This window comes from Cryptomeria japonica, chromosome 3 (genome assembly GCF_030272615.1).
Source record: "Cryptomeria japonica chromosome 3, Sugi_1.0, whole genome shotgun sequence".
In the NCBI taxonomy this organism is placed as follows: domain Eukaryota; kingdom Viridiplantae; phylum Streptophyta; class Pinopsida; order Cupressales; family Cupressaceae; genus Cryptomeria; species Cryptomeria japonica.
In genome coordinates, this window is record NC_081407.1 from 538,997,095 (window position 1) to 539,019,502 (window position 22,408).

The following is a 22,408-nucleotide window of genomic DNA, read 5'->3' on the forward strand; positions in this document are numbered from 1 at the left end:
GTATGAGGTGAGATGCATGTGTGTGTGAGCATGTTGAGTGATAATCGGTCTGGAGTTTGGCTGCCTATTTATGATGAAGAGGCAGAATGTTAAAGTAATCACAAATCACCGGAGGTGAAGGTGTGCTATCAGTGTAGTGTGAACTACTGGTGAGAAGGAGGAGAAGGTGTCATCGGTAAAGGCATGAACCGATATGAGTTTGTTGAATTTTCAATTATGAACCGACTATGTGTCGATGAGCTGAATAATTGATCATTGTGATGCCATGTGGAGCTGAGGTGACAAACATGCAGAGGTCGATGAAGCCTCCATCATCATGGTTGTTGAAATGACTAGTCAACATTAATGAAACATCCAAAAATCATGAGATATTAACTGACTGATGTGGCTCGAGGAAGAAAGAATAACAGAGGAAGCTCAAGGCATTGTTGGTGCTTGGATTGAAGCAAAGAAATCAGATTGCAAGAAGATCTTGAGAAGGAAAGAACTGAGCTTTTTAAGAGCCGACAAATTTCAAAGTCGAAAATGATGTACGAGATTTCTATCTTTAGCAAGTACGTATTGGATACTAGAAAACGTGTACAGATGCATTCCTAGAGTACAGGTGATCGATCCAAGACAGACTGGATCCGATCTCATGCAGATTGTGTCGGGTAAAGGAAACCCTAACCGCTCTGAGTTTTAATTGTTCCTTGGCGGGAAAGCTCAAGTTTAAATATGATGACTTGAGACTGTTGAAGCTACTGCAGAGTGAAGACAAGTGTAAAAGTGTTGTCTGAGAGCCGAAGAGATAAACACTTCAAGTGTTTATGAGAGAAGATTTGACTGATAAGGAGAAGCAGAGTAAATCGGTGTAAGGAATAGATGGTGGAGTGTGCATTGACAATAGAGGTGACAAACCGATAGAAGATGTTTTTAATTAAGGGTGATCGAATGTGAGTTGAAGGTGAAAAGACATTGTGAGAGGGGACTTAGACTAGTGATCAAAAAAGTTATGTTGTAGAGTGAGTGAAGAAGTATACAAACTGGTAAGGCTGAAACTAACATAGAAGAATATTGTAAGGTTGCAAAACTTCATTTGCAACAATGATTTCATTTGTATATCTGAGCTTTATTTTGTTTTCACTAAGTTGTATCTTAGTACAGGGGTTGTAGCTCCTTTAGGTTGTATCCTATAAATTGTGCATGGTTTGGTGCTCCTTTGAGTTGGTGCTCATAAATCAGGGGTTGATGCTCCTTGGGTTGGTGCCCTAAATATTTTAATCAGAGTTTCATTGTGAGGTTGGATTGGAGCAGAAGATCTCCAGCAGCTATTCTCACTGAGGTTTTTCCCACATTGGGTTTTCCTCGTATATATCTAGTGTTGTGTGATGTATTCTTGTTCATGTGCGATGTTGATGTTTTAGCTAGTCCTTTCACACACTCTACTTGCATTGTTTATGTTACCGATTAGCACTCGGTTTGTCCTCTACTTTACCGGTATCTCTCTATTAAAGAAGAAGAGTTTAAATCACTGATTCACCCCCCTCTCAGTGATCCAATGTGTCTAACAAGGGTTTCCTTTACCCGACACAATCTGCATGAGATCCGATCCAGTCTATCTTGGATCGATCACCTATGCTCGAGGAATACATCTTTACATTTTTTCCATTATCCAATGCATACTTGCTAAAGATAGCAATCTCGTACATGATTTTCTACCTTGAAATTTGTCAGCTCATAAAAAGCTTAGTTGTTTCCTTCTCAAGATCTTCTTGCAATTTCATTCCTTTGCTTTGATCCAGGCGCCAACTACTCCCTGATCTTCCTCTATTATTCTTTCTTCCTCGAGTCGTACCCGTCAGTTACAATCTCGTGATTTGTGGCTATTTCATTAATATCGACTAGCTATTTCAACAACCATGTCGACGGAGGCTTCACCAACCTCTGCATGTTTTCCACCTCAGCTCCACATGGCATCACAATGGTCAATCACTCAGGTCACCGATACACATTCGGTTCATACTTAAACATTCAACAAACTCATACTGGTACATGCCTTTACCGGTGAGACCTTCTCCTCTTGCTAACTGGTAGTTCACACTACACCGATAGCACATCATCACCTCTAGTGATTTGTGATTACTTTAACATTCTACATCTTCATCATAAATAGGTAGCCAAACTCCAGACCAGTTTAAGCCCTACCAGTTATCACACAACATGCTCTCACACACATGCATCTCACCTAATACTGGTGAAGTCACCGATAGTCTCAACAACTACTTGTCTTTCACTGTACCGGTACATTGTTCTTCATACCGGATGACATACCTCTACCGGTAGCCTACCTGCAATACCGGTTGACATCAATGACAACTCAATGCCAACAATCTCCTCCTTTGGCATTGATGTCAACTTTTTCTTTTTTGGTTTCTCTTCCCCTTTGACAGCAATGGCAAAGGGAACCTTGATCTGACACCAATAATCTCTCCCTTGACTACATCCAGTTATGACACACTCTCCCCATATGTCCATGCTTCATGATTCAAGAGTCATAAGAGAGTAGAAAAGGTTGACGAGCTCCCTAAATCATGCAATCTCCTATGCATTCAAGTGCTGCCAGATGGTGGGACAACTCCCATCTTTTGTCTCAAATACTCAAATGGGCCCAAAGGAAGTGGCTTGGTAAATATGTCAACAATCTGCTCATCAGTGGGAACATACTCTACCATGACCTCCTTGTCAGCTACTTTCTCTGTCAAGAAATGATACTTGATTGCAATGTGTTTTGTTCTTGAGTGCATTACTCGATTCTTGGAGAAGTTGATTGCACTTGAGTTATCACACCAGATTGGAATAGGTTCTGGTATCTCCACCTGTATGTCTTTCAGTGTCTTCTTCATCCATAAAACCTATGAACAACATGTAGCAACTATTATGTACTCTGCCTTAGTAGTAGATAGTGACACTGAATCTTGCTTCTTACTATTCCATGATACTAACTGGTCTCCTAGGTAGAAATCACCTCCACTTGTAATTTTCCAGTCATCAATACTTTCGTCCCAACCTCCATTAGTATAAGCCTACAAAGAGCAGGCTCCTTTCTTTGGATACCACAGACCATAGCTGATAGTTCCTTGTAGATACCTGAAGATTCTTCTGACTGCATTTAAGTGAGACTGTTTAGGAGAAGCTTGGAATCTTGCTACCATGCAGACAACCTGTACAATATTCAATCTAGATGTTGTTAAATACAACAGACTACCGATCATAGACCTATACAGTTTTTTTTCAACTTTCGGTGATTCATCTAGTTTGCTCAACTTACAACTGGTAACCATGGGAGTACTTACCGATTTTTTGTCTTCCATTTGAAATTTATTCAGCATGTCTTTCACATACTTGGTTTGGGAGATGAAAATTATTTTCTCCTTCTGTGAGATCTGCAAACCAAGAAAATAGGACAACTCACCTAGCATGGACATCTCAAACTCCGTCTTCATCTAATTTGCAAATTCTTTGCACATGATGTCCTTGTCTCCACCAAAGATAATATCATCCACATATACAACAACTATAATCATGTGATCTCCACTTACCTTGACATACAAGTTGATGTCTGCATTCCCTTTCTAGAATCCTTACTCCTTCAAGTATTTGTCTAACAGGGAATACCATGCTCTGGGAGCCTGCTTCAAACCATATAGGGTTTTCTTCAATCGGCATACAAAACTCTCATCTTGATGCAATAAGTACCCTTCCGGTTCTTCCATATACACCTCTTCTTCAAATTTGCCATTGATAAAATCAGATTTCACATCCATCTGATATACTTTATATCCCTTGTAGGCTGAGAAAGCTAAAAACATTCTTATTGCCTCTAACCTAGAAACCGGTGCAAAGGTTTCTTCAAAGTCAATACCTTCAACTTGAGCATACCCTTTGCAAACTAACCTTGCTTTATGCCAGACTATCTTACCTTCTTCATTTATCTTGTTCTCGTAGACCCATTTGGTACCTATGACATCCTTGTCTGCTGATCTAGGAACAAGTTCCCAAGTCTAATTTTTCTCAATTTGTTTTGGTTCTTCATCCATGGCCTCTACCCACTTCTCACTTTTGCTAGCATCATCAAAAGTTTTGGGCTCTACTTCAGTCATGAGACAAAATTTTACATGTTCACCTTCCCGGGCTAATCTCCTTCTAGTCTGCACACCTTCATTCCTATCTCCTATGATCTGTTCTTGCAGATGATTCTTTTGCACATACCAGTTAGGAATCTTGTTTGGTACATCTTCTACTGGTCCATTGTCAGATTGTTCTTCATATTCCACATCTGACTCATCAATCTAGGGTGTAGGTGTAGATTTTCCTCTGTGTGAGTCTTCATCTATTATCACATGTACAGTCTCAACCACTCTTCTCAATCTCTTGTTGTAGCATTTGTAGGCCTTACTGTTGGCTGAGTATCCCAAGAAAATTCCTTCATCACTCTGAGAATCAAAACTTCCCAAACCATCAACATCTTTCTTGATGAAACACTTACTTTTAAACACTCTGAAGTGTTTGAGTGATGGTTTCCTTTCATTCCATAACTCATAAGGGGTCATTCTGTTGTTCACCCTTAACTGAACCCGGTTTAAAGTGTAGCCATCAGTATGAATTGCTTCCTTCTAGTATATATCTAGTATGTTGGCCTCATTCAACATTGTCCTGGCCATCTCCTTCACTGACCTATTTTTGCTCTCTACCACCCCATTTTGCTAAGGTGTCTTTGCAGCTGAATATTGTCTTTGAATTCCATGTTTCTCACAATAGTCAACAAATTCATTTGAAGAAAATTCTCCACCCCGGTCAGATCTTAAGCATTTTAACCGGTGTCCACTTTCATTTTCCACCATCTTCCTAAAAATTTGAATCTCTCAAATGCTTGTGACTTGTCATGCAAGAAGGTTACCCAAGTCATTCTTGAGTAATCATCTATGAATAGCATGAAATACCTTTCTCCAGCCAATGCTCTTGTCTGTGTTGGCCCACATAAGTTTGTATGTATCAACTCCAAAGGTCTTGAGGTGTTATATTCTTTTTTTTTAAAGCTAACCTTTGCTTGCTTACCTTTGACACATTCATCACAGAATGTGCTTGTCGATTTTATGATCTGAGGTATGTTTCTCACATATCAGTTCTTGCTTATCTTAACTAGATTGTCAAAATTCACATGGCCTAGTCTTCGGTGCCACAACCAACTTTCATCAACCTGTCCCATCATGCATTGGGACTCATAGCATTCCTTCAGATTGTAGACATTACCCTTTGTTCTCTTTCCTTCTACTACCACCTAACTGGTACTCTGCTTCCTTATCTGGCAACCAATAGAATCAAATGAGAACTTGTACCCTTTGTCACACATCTCACTTACACTCAACAGGTTATGCGTCAAACCTTCCACATAGTACACATCATGAGCCTTGAGCTTTCCATCAATATTTTGTGTACCCCAACCTTTGATCTTGATCGAGGAGTTGTCACCAAAACAGATTGAACCACCATTCCAATCATCAAGCTTGATGAACTTTTTCTTATCTCCGGTCATATTATTTGAGCAACCACTATCAACTACCCATAAATTCCTTCTTTCAGCATGTAGAGAAGTCTGTACAATCAAGCTGGACTCTGTCTTGTTTTTCTCCTTCTCTACCCAAAATGGTTTCTCTTATTTATTTTCCTCTTCTGTCACTTTGTGTTCTAGTTTTGTTTCCAGCTTCTCATCCAATACAATTCTCTTTTACTTTTCGGTTCTCAGCTGACAATACCTTGCTATGTGACCAAAATTTTGACACTTATAGCATTTCACATTAGCACTATAAGATGTACTCAATGCCTTCTTGTATGACATTTGCATATTACTCCTACATTCATAACTCTTGTGACCAAACTCATTGCAATTATAACATATGACATTTGTACTTTGTAATGCAGCAAATGAGTTTCTATTCTCAAAACTAGGGCTGACATTCATTTTCCTACAATCTGCCATTCTATGATCGAACTTATTACACTGGTGACAATAGCCATGAAAGTTTAGAACATATCGGTTAGGTTGACTTGAATTTGCAAACGACTGCCTCACTAGGGGTCTTCCTTTCATGCTGCTAACCCTTGCGAATCATTCATGAACAATACTTGCATTTCTCCTTGGAACTACATGTTGGTACATTGAGTACAGTCTCTGGTTCATTGATTGAGCATACCGATTTGTGTGGCGATTTCTAGCAGCATCTGCATATGTCTTCTTGTTGGTATCCTTGCCTACCATGAATGTCTTCTTCTCTTCACCTTTGTTTGAGGAAGTGAATTATATCTCCTTATCAAATGTGTCTTTGTTGTTTGAGCTTTGACCTTCTTGAAAACCTAAGCCACCGGTATCTTTGGATTGCTTATGTTTGCTCAACATCTTGTCCATGGCTTTAGTGTTGCCTTCAAATTAGCTTCCCAGTTTTATTTCTTCCCAACTTTTCTCTAAGTCCTTCTGGAGTTTCACTATTTCTACTTCCAAATTCTGATGTTTCTTTTCCTTTTCACTCAGACTGGTACTGGTGACTTCACACATCCTCTTGGCCTCTTCCAACTGGAGTTTTAGATTTGCAATAGTTCTCTTAGACTCTTCAAGAGATTTCTCCAGCGATTCTTGTTCTTCAGTTGCATCTCTTTTTACCTTCTTTACGTCTCTTCTTGTTTTCTTTACTCATCTAAGGCACTAATGAGTTCTGCTTCAAGGTCTACTTCTCCTTCTTGCACTTTCTCTTCTGCTTCTTCAAGTACCAGTACCTCTTAAGCCATAAAAAGGTTTCCTCTGACATTATCAAACATAGGAGCTTTTGGGGAGGCGGATTCATTTCTTGCCATTGTGAACACTTGATAGGATCTACCCAAGTCAGAGAACGCTTTTGACAAAACAGGGTACCTATGCTTTGATACAAATTATTGGACACAATGGATCACTGAGAGGGGGTGAATCAGTGATTTAAACTCTTTTTCTTTAACAAAGAGATACCAGTAAAGTAGAGGACAAGCCGAATGCTAACTGGTAACTTAAACAGTGCAAGTAGAGTGTGTGAAAGGACTAGCTAAAATTTTAACATCACACGTGAATAAGAATACATCACACAACACCAGATATATATGAGGAAAACCTAATGAGGGAAAAACCTTGGTGAGAATAGTTGTTGGAGATCTTCTGCTCCAATCCAGCCTCACAATGCAACTCTGATTACAATATTTAAGGCACCAACCCAAGGAGCAACAACCCCTGATTTATGAGCACCAACTCAAAGGAGCACCAATCCCTGCACAATTTATAGGCTACAACCTAAAGGAGCTACAACCCCTGCACTAAGCTACAACTTAGTGAAAAAAATATGAATCTTAGATATACAAATGAAATCACTATTGCAAATGAAGTTTTGCAACCTTACAATATTCTCCTCTACCAGTTTCTTCCTTACCGGTCTATATTCTCTCCACCCACTCTACAACTTGACTTTGCTGATAACTTTTCTAAATCCCCTCTCACAATATCTTTTCACCTTCAACTCACACTTGATCACTCTTAATCAAGCACAGCCTCTGCCGGTTTGTCACCTTTGTGATCAATGCACACTCTATCGATTATTCCCTACACCGTTTTTTTCTGCTTCTCCTTATCAATCAAATCTTCACTCATAAACACTTGAAGTGTTTATCTCTTTGGCTTTCAGACAACACATTTACACTTGTCTTCACTATGCAGTAGCAACAATCACAGTCTCAAGTCATCATATTTAAACTTGAGCTTTCCCACCAAGAATCAATTCAAACATGGGCGGTTAGGGTTTCCTTTGCCTGACACAATCTGCATGAGATCCGATCTAGTCTATCTTGGATCGATCACCTGTACTCGAGGAATGCATCTTTACACGTTTTCCATTATCCAATGCATACTTGCTAAAGATAGGAATCTCGTACATGATTTTCTACCTTGAAATTTGTCAGCTCATAAAAAGCTCAGTTGTTTCCTTCTCGAGATATTCTTGCAATCTGATTCCTTGTCTTTGATCCAAGTGCCAACTACTCCCTGATCTTTGTTTGTTATTCGTTCTTCCTCGAGCCGTATCGGTTAGTTACAATCCTGTGATTTGTGGTTGTTTCATTAATATTGACTAGTTGTTTCAACAACCATGTCGATGGAGGCTTCACCGACCTCTGCATGTTTGCCACCTCAGCTCCACATGGCATCACAATAGTCAATCACTCAGCTCACCGACACACAGTCGGTTCATACTTAAACATTCAACAAACTCATATTGGTACATGCCTTTACCGGTGAGACCTTCTCCTCCTGCTAACTGGTAGTTCACACTATACCGATAGCACATCTTCACCTCCGGTGATTTGTGATTACTTTAACATTTTGCCTCTTCATCATAAACAGGCAGCCAAACTCCAAACCGATTTAAGCCCTACCGGTTATCACATAACATGCTCACACACACATGCATCTCACCTCATACCAGTGAAGTCACTGATAGTCTCAACAATTACTTGTCTTTCACCATATTGGTACATTGTTCTTCATACCGGATGACATACCTCTACCGGTAGCCTACCAACAATACCGGTTGACATCAATGACAACTCAATGCCAACACTTTCTTGTCCTGCCCTAAAGATGCCTGATTGAAAGTGCTCAATTAGAGTATGAATTGAAATTAAGAGATGTTTAAATGAGAGGGTGAGAGTTGTATTTATACACAACTTTATGAAACATGTTGAAAATTAAAAAAATGCTGACATTAGGGATAAATTTCATGCTTAACAACTTCCTGACTATTGGAGACTAAAATTTGGGCTTGATTTGATTGGGCCATGATGCTAGGTGTCATAGTACAAGAGGAATAGGGTGCTAGGCACCATTGTCTTGACCTTTTGACCCAAACTTGAGGTTAGTGAGCATGGAATTGTGTTGGGCATCTAGATTTAGCCATGGGATGAGCACAAATATTCAAAAATTAGGGGCATGAGGAAAATCCACTTAATTGAGCCCCAAATGAGTGTGAATTGTATGAGGATACAATTTATGACACTACAGATATGTATATGATTTTCTAATTAAATATTATTAATATTTAACAAACAGTTTTGATAAAGTTGCTAAATTAAATATTGAAATGATTTAATCAAATAATTTAAATAAATTTATCTAATTAAATAATAAAAAGATCTAATCAAATAATAAAGGTGTTTAATTAAATACTACAAATATACAACTAAACAATTGGAATGCACATGGTAAAGAAATTAAGTAATTTTTTATGTTTAAACAAAAAATATAAACACAATTAAAGCCACAAAAAATCATGTTGAGAATAGAAGGACACGCATTCATAAGAATACAATCAAATTGATCTTACACTTAAATAGAATAGAATAGAAGTATCAAGCAAATTGGCACATTATGTTTTTAAAGAATGTTGATCTTACACTTAAATAGAATACAAAATGCCAAAGAAACCATAGGAAAAGTTAGTCATGACGATGATGGAATGACATAAGATAAAAGCATCAAAATTGTAAGAATGAGGCAATATATACAAATGTCACATGATAGAAAGAAATTTTGCTTGAAAATATCCAAGATGAATAAAATTCATGGGCTTCTTAAGAGGATTAGCATCCATTGTGAGAGATCATAAGATCCAAAACCATAAATGAAGGTGATGATATAAGAACCTAGCCAATTAGGACTAATTTTTCATTTAGTACTAGTTGTGGCATTAACATTATGTTGAACCAAATCACAGACTTGAAAGGAAAAATGAAGTACACATTGACTATAAGTACAATTGGGAGATTTTTTATAGGCTTGGATATGTTCAAGACCATTGATGCGAATCTCCTTAAGCATTTCAAGTTGTTGAAGACATTGTTCACAATACATGTTATCATCAATAAGCTCTTGAAGTGAAACCCACGAAGATAGAATCTTTGGCTTCAAAGACATGGTAGAATTTGTTTCATACACAAGATTGTACTAGGTAGGACCAATAGCTATATGAATTCTCATTTGATAGGCCCATAATTCATGAAAGTTGTGAATGTCAACCTTTACCATGTTCGTTTATAGTTTTACAAAGATTTTGTTCAAATTTTTGTATATGAAGCCTTAGCCTAATTATTAGATTGAGGATAATATGGTGTAGAGAATTTATGTTGAGTGAAACATTTCTTTAGTTTCTTCGAAAATTTATTTGTGAGTGAGGACCTTTATAAAAAAAAAAAAGTTGAATGGATTCTAAAATTGGAAATTATTTATCAAGAAGAAATCTATAGATTAAGTTAGTAGTCAGGGATAGAAGAAGAATATACCTCCAACCCATTTTTAAAACTAATCTGTAGCAATGATAATGAAAGCATGACCTTGAGAAAAAGGTGGCATATTTTTGTTGATTATATTTAAGCCCTAGACAAAAATGGTCAAGGATAGTTTTGAGCATGAAGTTCTTATGTGGAAGCTTGGATGATATTGTTGTGTTGTTGACATTGAGGCCATTCATGATAAAATCAAAAGATTATTGTTCCATAATTTACCAATAATACTTCATTTAAAGAAGTTTCTAAACTAAATTTTCCACAAAAACTCTCTCCATAAGTACTTGAATGGACCTTTGAAGGGCAACTAGATTTTCAAGTTAAGTCAAGCAATAAGGAAGAAATCCATTATAAGATCAAATTGGTATAAGACATTAGAAAGAACGATATGACATTTTGCAAGAATTCCAATGTGAAAAATTTTAGATACCATCACTCAAATAATAAATGTATGGGAGTACCATTCCTTAGAAAAATATTAGAAAAAAAATTTGTGTTAGAAAAACAACTATCCTTGACAATTGGTAAAGAAAGCACACAAATAAAAAAGGTAATCATTTTCTACATCATGAAAGGGCACAAGGGAAGCACCATTGGTCATTATAGCTACATTTTGAATTATTTTATGTGGTATAGTGCTTATAGAGAATGAGAAGAAAGGATGAAGTAGTAATAATGGAAAGCTATAGTACTAAGAAAATTTTCATTGCCTTTCTTGATATGTACTAGTGATTTTCCTTATGATCAACTATGAATCACCATTGATATGACTAAACTTGACATTAACATCGTGACATAGTCTAGTAATAAGGGCTTTGTACATAGTGATGTTATTTGTACACTAGAATTTAGACAAAAAGAAAAAAGAAAAAGAGGCTTACTAGAAGAGAGAACCACTATGATACTAGCCATGAGCCTACTTCACATCTTGATTAGTCGAAAAATATTTATCAACAATGCTCATCATCTAAGGAGAGGATATGATCATCTACAAAAGAATTAGGACTGGGAAAGGAAAATGGAGAGGGAGTTTCAACTAAATGATTGGTTGCATCTTGTCCCTTTATGGCTCAATAAAAGACAAACTGAAGATCAAACTCAGTCAAGAACATGACCCATTTAGCTAAACATCTAGATGAAAAAGTTTTAGAGAATAAATGCTCAAGGGGACTGAATTTAATGATAATGCATGTTTTTGCATAATGATAGTGTGAATATTTGATGATTTTTCAATTAGTAAAATAATCTCTTTAAATTATTTTAAATACAAGGGCATAGCAACATATCACACAAATTTGTGTTAACTCTAGATAAAAAAGGTAAAGGCGAGTTTTGACCAACTTTGAATTTAAATTTTTGAATTTGGGTAGGACAAATCCAAAATGACAAGGATGACCTCACAACTACAAACCAGTACATAAACATTAAAAGGGTTAACTCAAATTGGGTAACATGTATGAAAATACGTACATAAAAGTTTACGAATAAATACAAGGATATAACAAATGTATAGGAAGGTGTAGGTATATGAATAGAAATGAGGGGTATGTGTATAAGAATATGTATAATCATACATGAGTAAAAAACATAAAATAAAAAATACGACTTTATACGAAATTACATCATCTATCAATATATGTATTTATATTAAAAAAGTCTCCTCAAAAAGATAGTTATTCAAATTTTACCATTACATTAATTGATATAATTTCAAGTAACCTAAAAAATGTCTTGCTATTCTTAAAAAGAAAAAACTTAGGACTGGTAAATTCTTATATTTGCAGTTGCACGTGAGTCATTATTCTCTACCTTAATTCACTGGACGGACGTTTGGAAAGCATATTTGGATATGTTTGGGAAAAGGAATAAAAAAAAAGAGGAAATGCGCAAACACAAACAGTGGATCCAGATGGTTATTATTATTTGGTAACAATAACTGAGTTTGGCATCCGGTAACGACAATGGCGATGCTACCTCGGAGTTTAGGCCAGACCCCGTCAATCAATCCACTTTATACTTTTCCCACCCTCTCTCTATACAACTTGAACTAACACCCAAACCTCACAGGCTCTATCTGTGTTTATCTACTACTAGTATTGGTACATATGATACACAGAGAATGAATTTCCTGCATTTTCACGTAACTTATTCAGAAACTAGACAACTTAAATTCGGGAGGCCCGGCTGTGAGCTTCTGAACAATTTCCATAAATGAAGAATCCCTTGCCGTAGATGAGTGAAGCTGCTCTCCATGCTTTTGCTTTTCATGGTCTTGTAAATTGTTCATGACTGATATTTGTATTGTTTTCATCTGATGCCCAGAATTGCCTTCCCCAGCTGACTGATTTTCACGCTGTGGGGTCGATTGCATCTCATCCATAACACCATTTTGCTGTTTTACTCCCTAACAATTCACCATTGCTAGTACCATCAGTATAAATTAAAGTATGATAAAGATAAAACAGTAGTAATAACGTGCATCTTATCCACGAATCTTATCTAGATATCACTTCTTGCATGAATACTAGAGAAAACAAAAGTTAAGCATATATAGAGAGAAGTTTTTTGTTGAATCATGTTCTCTTGGTGTGGGGAAGGTTTGCAATATTGTGGGTGTAGTTTCTTTTTTTGGCTAGAACACTTTAACCCATTGCAACTAAGGAATTGGCATTGCTTATCAAAGAATCATCAGGAGTATCAACAAAGTTCAGACAAGGTTTATGTATCTGAAATGAAGTTGTTTTGGTGTGAAAATGTTCAGGTAAAACAAAGACTTCTCCATGGAAATTTCTTTCAGTTACCCATATGGTGTCTATAGTTTGTAATCTTAAAGTTTTTGGCAGCCATGAACAAGCTCTATTGAAGATTAAAACATTGCGATTTCCTTCCACAAGCAGAATATTATTGTGTGATTACTGTAAATATTTAGTAGGCAAATACAACAAATTATGTCTATTCATAATCTTGAGTCAATATTGGATCTTATCCTTTTCATAGGCAAACTCAACGAAAACATTGTTCTAATCTGCCCAAAATCTTGAATCCTTATGATCGATTGACGACCATAAGCTTACTACCAATTACATTTATATAGATAAATGATAATGAAAACAAAGTTTATCATGTAAGTGAAACTGAGAAGCCCAAATGAAACTTATCAAATCTTCAAAATTTAAGAAAGAGAATCAAATGGATCGATGAGTACCTTAGTTAAGGATCCTTCTTCAGCACTTGGGTTTTGTGGATTAGAAAAGAAGGTTGGAACTGTGGATGCATTGCTTGTAGGGGTTTGAGGGAGAGCAGTGTCTGAATCTGGAGGTGGCATGATGACTAATAGTTCCCCCTCTCCATCTCCACCATGGCCTTGAGCACTTTCCTCTCTATTGCTTCCACTGGCTTGACCCAGCAGCTCTTCCTGATGATCCTGAATATCCTCATCATGCAGGGAGATAAGCTTATTAGGATTGTTGAGCATAGCCCTTCTGTACAAAGCATCCAATTGGTGAAAATATGGGCAGGTCTTGGCATTCTCAGGTCTTCTCTTATTACTTTCCTTGGCCTTCTTGTAGTACTTATTGATGTTCTCCCACTTCTCTTTGCATCTCTTGGCACTGCGGTTGTATCCTAGAGATGCCATTTGTGCAGAGATTTCCTCCCACAATGGGCTTTTAGGGCCAGATTCCTGAAATCTATTATTCATACCACTCCTTATTCTTATCAATGCAAGGACTTCAGGCTTAGGCCATCTCTTACTGTTAGGATCAACAGATGAGTTTAAGTCCTTATAGTTAACATTAATCTCCTGCTCGTGTTCTTGTTCTTGATCATGATGAGGGTGCATCAATTGGGGATCGAGGGAAAATGTCTGACCTGTAAATTTCTGTAGAAAGGAAACAAGTGCCAAATCCCTTGAAGCTGCCAAAGAACGTTCCTGGGACCTTAATTCCTCATCCCTATTCAATCTGGCAATCTCTTTTCTTCTCCATGTTTCTTCCCTAATCGCTCTATCTTGTTCCCTCTTCTCTATGGCTTCCAGAAAAATTTGCTGCATTCTCTCTTGCTTCTCCATCATTTGTTTCATCATCTTCTCAAATAAGGCCATCATTTTCTTCTTAGAGTTACTCCGTTTTCTCTTTCTGCTATAACTGTCCCTTGGCTCATCGTATTCCTCCTCTTCTTCTTCCTTCTCTGAGGAGTCTGAAGAAAAACTGATGGCTTCGCTGAAATTGGGATCTGCAGTAGTTGTAGCCCCAGTGAAACTACCTCCCATTCCAATATTATTTTTATTATTATTATTATCATCGTTATAACTTCTGCTATTCACAGCATCTGAAATTCTGGCATCTCCATTTGAAACAGGAGTGACAGTATTGAGGGGCCCATTAATTTTGTTATTATTGTTGGCATACAGAGCTTCCAGTTGGCTGAAGAATCTGTAACTTTTTCCATCTTGTCGTCCAGTCCTTCCCTCTTTGGTTCTTTTGTAGTACTTATGAAGGTTTTCAAACTTTTCTTTACATTTTTTGGGATCCCTGTGGTAGCCTAGCTCCTCCAGCCTTCTGATCATCAGAAGAACACGATCTAACGTGAGTCAACAACATTCAAGCTTTTTTTGATATCAAATCCAAAATGAAAAGAAGGCTAATTTAAATTCTAAATTGCCCAAATCTGATTTTCTGATTCTAAAATACAGTTTTGACAAGCACTAGACAAAGGCATCGTCTTAACTGAGACCACTTCTCTGCGATGGAATAAAGAGTACAACATATAAAAGTAAAAGAGAGCTCTTTTTTTCACGGGAGGGATACCCATCATGCAGTTCTTCAAGACAGGAGCCCTTTAAGGACATAGGACTGGTCATATATATTCCTTAATGAAACGAATTTTCACTAGTTTAATTCGGATGCAGACAAGAATAACAATAATTTATGCATACATAAATTCGTGTATCAGACTCTCATCAGATGTACGAAAAGGTTTTAACAGTAGGATGCAATTGCACATAGACAACTACATTTGAGGAGAACCCATTGCGCTGCCCTCTTAATGACTGAGACTACATAAAGAGGCAAATATTGCATAGTGTTAGAAATCCCCCATATGGCAACTTTAGGCACACTGTTCATTTCTTGATCATCATATAGACAAAATAGCTCCCGGTGTGACGTATCCATACATTTCAGGATTGGCTGAAATGTGAGATTCAACTGACTAATTCCTGATAGACACTAGTGATGTAGGCAAAAACATCTTTATTCCCACAAGTTACTGCTCACACTTTATCATAGAATTCTAAGACAGTCAATTAACAATCAAACAACATAATCTTGCACTTCGTAAATTGTCAAAGCCTCATAGGCATATTTATTATCAATATTTTTTGAAAATGAATTTGTAGGATCTACGGATCATTGGACGGTCGTTGCAAATGGTTTCTGCAATTCAATCCATCACTGGTAGTGGTGGTGGATCATTAACTGTGATCTGAAACTTCAATCTATTAATCTATTTTTCTCATAGTGGATCATGTTGCTTATACAAATTTCTGACACTTCAATCCATGAGCCGAAATGTTGATTGAAATATATTCATATTTTCTGACACTGTTTTTTAATTTTTCATATAAGGAAAGGTAAAGGTTTCACTGGCTTCTTGCAGCAAAGCTATAGAGAAATTGGACCGGAGACCCGAATTACCTAGTTTGTACAAAGGACTTCAGACATGGAAAGCACCAATAGAATTGAGCTGGTGGGTTCGATAACAGAGCAATAAATACAATATTAGATTATGCTCACAATTGAATTGAGAGGCAGCAGGTGACTGACAGAGGATGTAATTAGAAATTTTAGAATATGAGAAGAGAAGAGTTATATACCGTGATACATGCTCCCAAAGAGGACCCTTAAGGCTTGAATCTCGAAAGCTGGCATCCATTTCGGATCGAATTTTGAGTAGAGCCAGAGTCTCCTGCCTCGGCCATCGATTGCCTGTGCAGACTACCCCGACCCCTCCTCCTCTCTCACATTCCACCTCCCCTCCAAACACATCATCATCACCGCCTCCACTGTTGGAATAATTTGCCTCCCCTTCCCCCTGCTTTGTATGATTGTCCACCATGTGAGGAGGAGGAGGATCTTCTGTACCCATTCCCACCATCTGAACGTTCAGATGCTGCTGTTGCTGCAGATTTCGAGGATTCTTTTCTTCTTGTTCAGAGCGAGAGCAATATGGGCGTTGGTCCCGAGGAGAAGAAGAAGAAGATAACATATTATGAGATGGGGGACCCCTGCCCACCATGAATTGAGAGGCCTCTGCCACTCCATACTGCATACCACCACTAGCTTGCATTCTCCGGCAACAACTAATCTATCATTCAATCAGCCGCCTGTCCGGAAAAAAAAAAGGAATGAATGATCCCCAGTACGATCAAAGCTCAAACTAAGTTCAGAGAGAGAACAATAGGGCACCTTCTTAAATCTGAGAAAGGCTCAAAAGAAAATGGACAATCACAAGTTCCCACGACCACAGCTAGTACTAATAACTATTCAGTCAGTAAATGTGCAGGACAGGGAAAGAAAACCGGAGTACCCCATGGTATGCAATAAGCATTAGAGCAGGTTTAGGGAGTTGGGTTCTTCCTTGGACGGACAGAGACAGCTGGCATGGCGACCCCAAATTAGGGCATTCATGATGAAAAGCAGGGAAATGAATAAGGAGATGGCACCCAAATAAAAGGGCTCGGTTACAGCATACTGAGTATAGAAGATTCCAGCTGTTGGATGGACCCCGTCAAGCATGAATGGCAGAGAGATTAACGTGGCACTAAGCTGCCGGCGGGTCCCACGTCTCGGAATTATCTCCTCGGTTTTTGTACCACGACAAAGCTTGATGATGCGGCGCCACACACAGGAACACGTTTATCTTCTATCTTCTACTTGGCGGGGAAGTAAAAGTTTTTACTCTCAGATCTCCTACGCTCTACCACATCTCTTTTCCCATTTGTTTCCATCACTCATCAACACTTATTTGTCGCTTTCTCCAATTTTAGATTTCTAACCCATTTTTCCTTATTTTGCACCAACTTTTCTACCGCACAGGCCTCTACCATTTTGGCCTCTCATTTTATTTTACATCGCTTTGCCTGGTTTCTTAAGGGCACCTGGTTTTTTAAAGGCACATTTATAAACAGTGTTTTTGAGTGAAGGAATTTTAATGTCCTCTATGAAATAAGCAGTCTAAAAAATCACATTTTTAACAATCTTTTAGTTCTTCTCAATGTTGCTTTTTTTATTATGAATCTTATCATGAAATCAATAGTATTGTGAAGTCTTGTTTACTCAAAAAGTTCATTTAGACAATCCATCTTCAAGTTGTTTTCATATTGAATGACTGAAAGATTTTAATGACGATCTTGAAATCAAGTAATCAAGGGGTCAGGAACCTCCTTGTTTTCATATTGTTTATTCACATTTATAAACACATGGTTTTGCTTAATCAAATGAATGAATGGGAAAATTTTAATGGTGTATATGTGATCAACAATCTAAGCGATTAGGAATATTATTGTTAACAAGCTTCAAATTCTTCTTGATGTTGGCTCTTCTATTATGAATCTTGATCATGAAACTAGTTGTGTTGTGAAGTCTTGTCGGTTCTTTTATTATGAATCTTGATCAATAATAATGTTATGAAGCATTGTCTCCTCAAAAGCTCGTTTAGATGGTCCACTTTCAAGTTGTTCTCATATTGAATGAAGGAAAGATTTTAATGATGCCTACAAGATCAAGTAGTCTAAAGGATCAGGAATTGCATCTTTAGTAATTTTCAAGTTCTTCTCAATATTGGTGCTTCTATTATGAATCTTGATCATAAAACTACAAGTCATGCCTCCCCAAAAAGTTTGTTTAGGTGATCCACCTTCAAGATGTTTTCATATTGAATGAATGCAAGATTTTGATGACATCCATGAGATCAAGTAGTTTAAGGGATTGAGAAGCATATCTGTAAATTATTTTCGAAATACTTTCAATGTTAGATCATCCTACTTTGGATTTTGATAAAGAAGCTAGACATCTTGTTGATCCTTGCTTCTTTGAATAGCTCATGAAGGCTACCAATTTTTGAGTTGTTTTTGTACTCGATATATATATATATATATATATATATATATATATATATCCTCATTTGTTGTGTATTTTAATTTTAGTAGAAATATTATTTTAACATATTGTTATTTAAAATATTCTTAATTTTTGTATTATTGTTTTCTTTTTCTAGTTTAAGATTGGATTTGAAATTTTGATTTTTAATTTTCAAATTTAAATTTTGATTATGGTTTTAAGTTGATTATTATATTGTTATTTAATATTTTAAATTTTGTATTAAATCACATTTTAGGTTATTTGAATTCTCTATTTAGATAGGAATAATTTCTTTGTATTTTCTCTAATTTATGAAAATGATAAATTATATTTTGTATCAATCATCTCATTAACATTAGTTTTTTATATCAACAAATGTCAAAGCCCTAGTTCTTACAATAAGTTTATTATTTTAGCACGACCTGCATCATTACCTTTAGTAATTGTGTTATTGTACTACTCATGTATATAATGGTCATACATTTTTCACAATCCATGATGATGAGTATGATTATTTTTGGACTCATTTGAGTAAGCTTTTTTCATATCAATATTTTGAATCACACTCAATGATTCATCATCAAGATTATGTTGAAAAAATCACACAATTGAATCCAAAACTACTCATACTCATGTATATCGTACATGTTGGTGTATATTTTTATTTTTAATAAAATCATTAAATCAATCAATAAAGCTTGATTAGGGAGCAAAGAGGAAAGCTAACCAACTTCTCATCCTTAATATTGCAAATCTTAATTATGCTTCGTAATATCATCAAGTTTTCATTTGAAAATACAGATACAAACAAATAATTTATATAGACACTACAATCTCATACGATCAAATTTTGAGGTCACAACTTCATAGTTAAGATTGTACTAAGAAAGTTTAAAAACGTACCTATAACCTTAATCACAACCTTTACATAATTTTAAATTTCATAACATAAATTTACTATAATTATTTATTTCTAAATCTAATATCAAACTTTAAATATTAATGCAATTAATTAAGTTATAATCACACTAAAATTATTCTCTCTTTAACATAAAAATACACATTTAAACTCAACATTATATCTAAATGAATTGCAATATTAATTTACCTTTATCTCTTATTTCTCACCATCACATTCAATATATAGTTCACCTTTGCCCAAACTTATCATATGCATCTTAACATGTTTAGAGTCAATATTGTTTAAAATATCCAACATAAAACAACTTTCAAAACAATATAAATCTATTTTTTAATTTCACCTGTATTATTACCGTCCAAGTCATCTCATAGAGGCTATCAAAATCTATCGTCAATATCTCATTTCCTCTTTCATTTGACTTTGTCTTCAATACCCATGAGTCGCATCATATTTAGGGCCAACTTTGAGCTAATTAGGAGGGAATTTTTTAATTTATTATTTTAGTTCAATGTCACGCGTTTTGTGATACTATTATTTGATTTTATGAAGGCTCCATATTTAAAAAGAAATGTGTGGTTGTTAACGTTGTCCTCATGATTAAACATGGAGAAAGTAGTGTAGATGAATGTTTTTGACAAGGAGGATAATGACAAGAGAAAGAATATGTGGGTGATGGGGCCAATGCTTATCATTGCCCTCTAGTGTTAAAGTATGGAAGATCCTTCTCTCTCAAACATGTTTGGGTACCTTTGCTTGCTTTGAGCTCCAACATATAAGACAAGATGATGATGGATGCTAACATAGCTACTTCCTTAAAATCTTAGCAACATATCTTTCATGTATGGATCACTATTTCAACTATGCTTGTAGACTAATAATAATATAATTAGAAATAATTACACATAAGTTAAGAATATAATTTTATGGGGATGGATTTTATATATAGTTATTTAGAGGAATCAATAGATTAGTCTAGCAATTCGAGGTTCGACTCTTGGATAGGGCGAGTCCCCTTATAACCTTCGAGACTATAAACTAGTCTCAAATAAGCTTATAGATAGATTATCTTAGATGAAAAGAATCAATCTTAAGATCTATATGGGACAAACTCAAGGCTCTTACCTTACTACGTCGCCCATTCAAACTAAAAGTTAAAATAATATTTAATAATAGTAGATTTAAAAATAATTATACATAAGTTTAGAATAGAGTTTTATAGGGATGGATGATTAAATTTAAAAGTTAATTTGTTATTTGTATTATATTAAGTTTATGATTGTTGTATATATGAAATGTATTTGTAAATAACAAATAATGGAAATAAAAATAATTAGGTAAATTCTTACATAACATTAAATTTATTTTGAAAATATAAAATAGTTTTAATATTAAATTGTATTGTGCTCACACTATTATTAATAAAGCTGAGTACAATATGATAGAAAACATTATTTAGGTGTTCACTTTATGTTTCAATCTATTAGATTTGTGGTGATGCATTTTAATTATTATAAAGTAATTTTATGAAACCACTACTTTAAGTGTCTTATTTACAAAGAGTTAATAGATTCAATAAACCATGATCCATGGCTTTCAAAAGTATAAACCCAATCCATCGGTCCGCATTCCCCATGGTGACCCTACACCTACCCTTAGTGACTTTTCATCTTTGAAGCTCAAATAGATCCACCTAAAGAATATGCATACATTATGATGCTTCATATTTCATATTGAACTGATCTTCTTGTGTCTTGCTATAACCACAAATTAATGTCTGAGGTCTATGGCATAATCCATTTAATACGACGTCCCAAATTGGTTCAAATTACTTTTATCTAAAGCATGGAATCCATCTTAATATAGCCATAGTTAATCACCAACATTAAATTTTAATTATGCAAGGTGCATAATAGTACCTTGATTCATTTTTAATGGTAACTCTTCGCTACTTGAAAAATAGTTCATTTTTGTCAATTCAAATTTGGCAAATGTATTGCAACCAGCAAGGGGCCAAATTAATAAGATTTTATGAATTATTAGTCAAATGCATGTTAATTTGCTACAAATTTATTTATAAGGTATTTATAATTATTATTTTGTATCATAGTAGTATGTGTGTGTGTAACAAGGAATCCACTAGAATTTTGAAGACGTGTTTTAATCTACCAACATATTCACCAATAGCATTAAATGTTCACCATGTATGTGGACCAATTCTGCCAATACCAATGTAACATCAAGCTAATTTTAGGACCGTAATTGCTTTGACAATTACAATATATTTTTTTATTATATTTTGATTCACCCAACATTTATATTGATTGTTTTACAATCACACACAATTTGCTAGATTTTTACTCTTGGGTGATCCCACAATACTGGGTTACGCTTTTTGGTACATCCCGTTTTTTGTTTAAATCACACATTTTTTAGAAAATACAGTTATTTAAGCCTTGAGAGGTCCCAATTGAAGTAATTAATTGAAGAGAGTTAGTGTTAGGATAACTGGTGAACACCTGAGAGAGGAGGGGGGGGAGGGGGGGGGGGTGAATCAGTTGTTAACAAATTATATTAATCAAAACACTTTAAAACCTTTAACCGGAGCACATAAACATTGAATACCGGAATAGCAAAAACAGATACCGATAAACAATAAAACTTAAGAATGAAATAGAGAGTTAACACAATGCAACCATACCACATAACACCATGATTTGTACGTGGAAAAGCTGGTAAAGGGAAAAACCACGATGGGAAGCCTACCCACAGTCAGATGATACTTCTGCAGAAAGTATGTGATACAATGAGGGGCCTGCACATGCAGGAAGGCACATGTCCTAGAGCGTACTACTCATTACAAAAGAGTCTCATTGATTACAGAGAGGTTATAACCACCTCAAGATAATTGGACACCAATCCAGAAGAATGAACTGCCAGAGATAGCATCTACCATGCC

General features: G+C 35.8%; 1 protein-coding gene across 1 annotated transcript; it reads right to left on the bottom strand.

Annotated features, from left to right (window-relative positions):
* Positions 1 to 12,272: 12,272 nt before the first annotated feature.
* LOC131075084 (trihelix transcription factor GTL1) lies at positions 12,273 to 17,225 on the bottom strand. Its single transcript, XM_058011900.2, has 3 exons — positions 16,265 to 17,225; positions 13,595 to 14,948; positions 12,273 to 12,793 (listed from the first exon to the last, which is right to left on the bottom strand). Exons 1-3 carry the CDS (start codon positions 16,735 to 16,737, stop codon positions 12,539 to 12,541), a joined length of 2,082 nt encoding a protein of 693 aa, XP_057867883.1. The 5' UTR covers positions 16,738 to 17,225; the 3' UTR covers positions 12,273 to 12,538.
* Between the last annotated feature and the right edge of the window lie 5,183 nt (positions 17,226 to 22,408).

What these genes read in the sequence shown, in the direction of transcription:
- LOC131075084 (XM_058011900.2), bottom strand. Translation starts at nt 16,737, where the DNA reads ATGCAAGCTAGTGGTGGTATGCAGTATGGAGTGGCAGAGGCCTCTCAA. An exon ending in CTTTGGGAGCATGTATCACG is followed by an intron (nt 14,949 to 16,264) that starts GTATATAACTCT and finishes TCTGATGATCAG; the next exon opens with AAGGCTGGAGGAGCTAGGCT. An exon ending in AAGAAGGATCCTTAACTAAG is followed by an intron (nt 12,794 to 13,594) that starts GTACTCATCGAT and finishes GTGAATTGTTAG; the next exon opens with GGAGTAAAACAGCAAAATGG.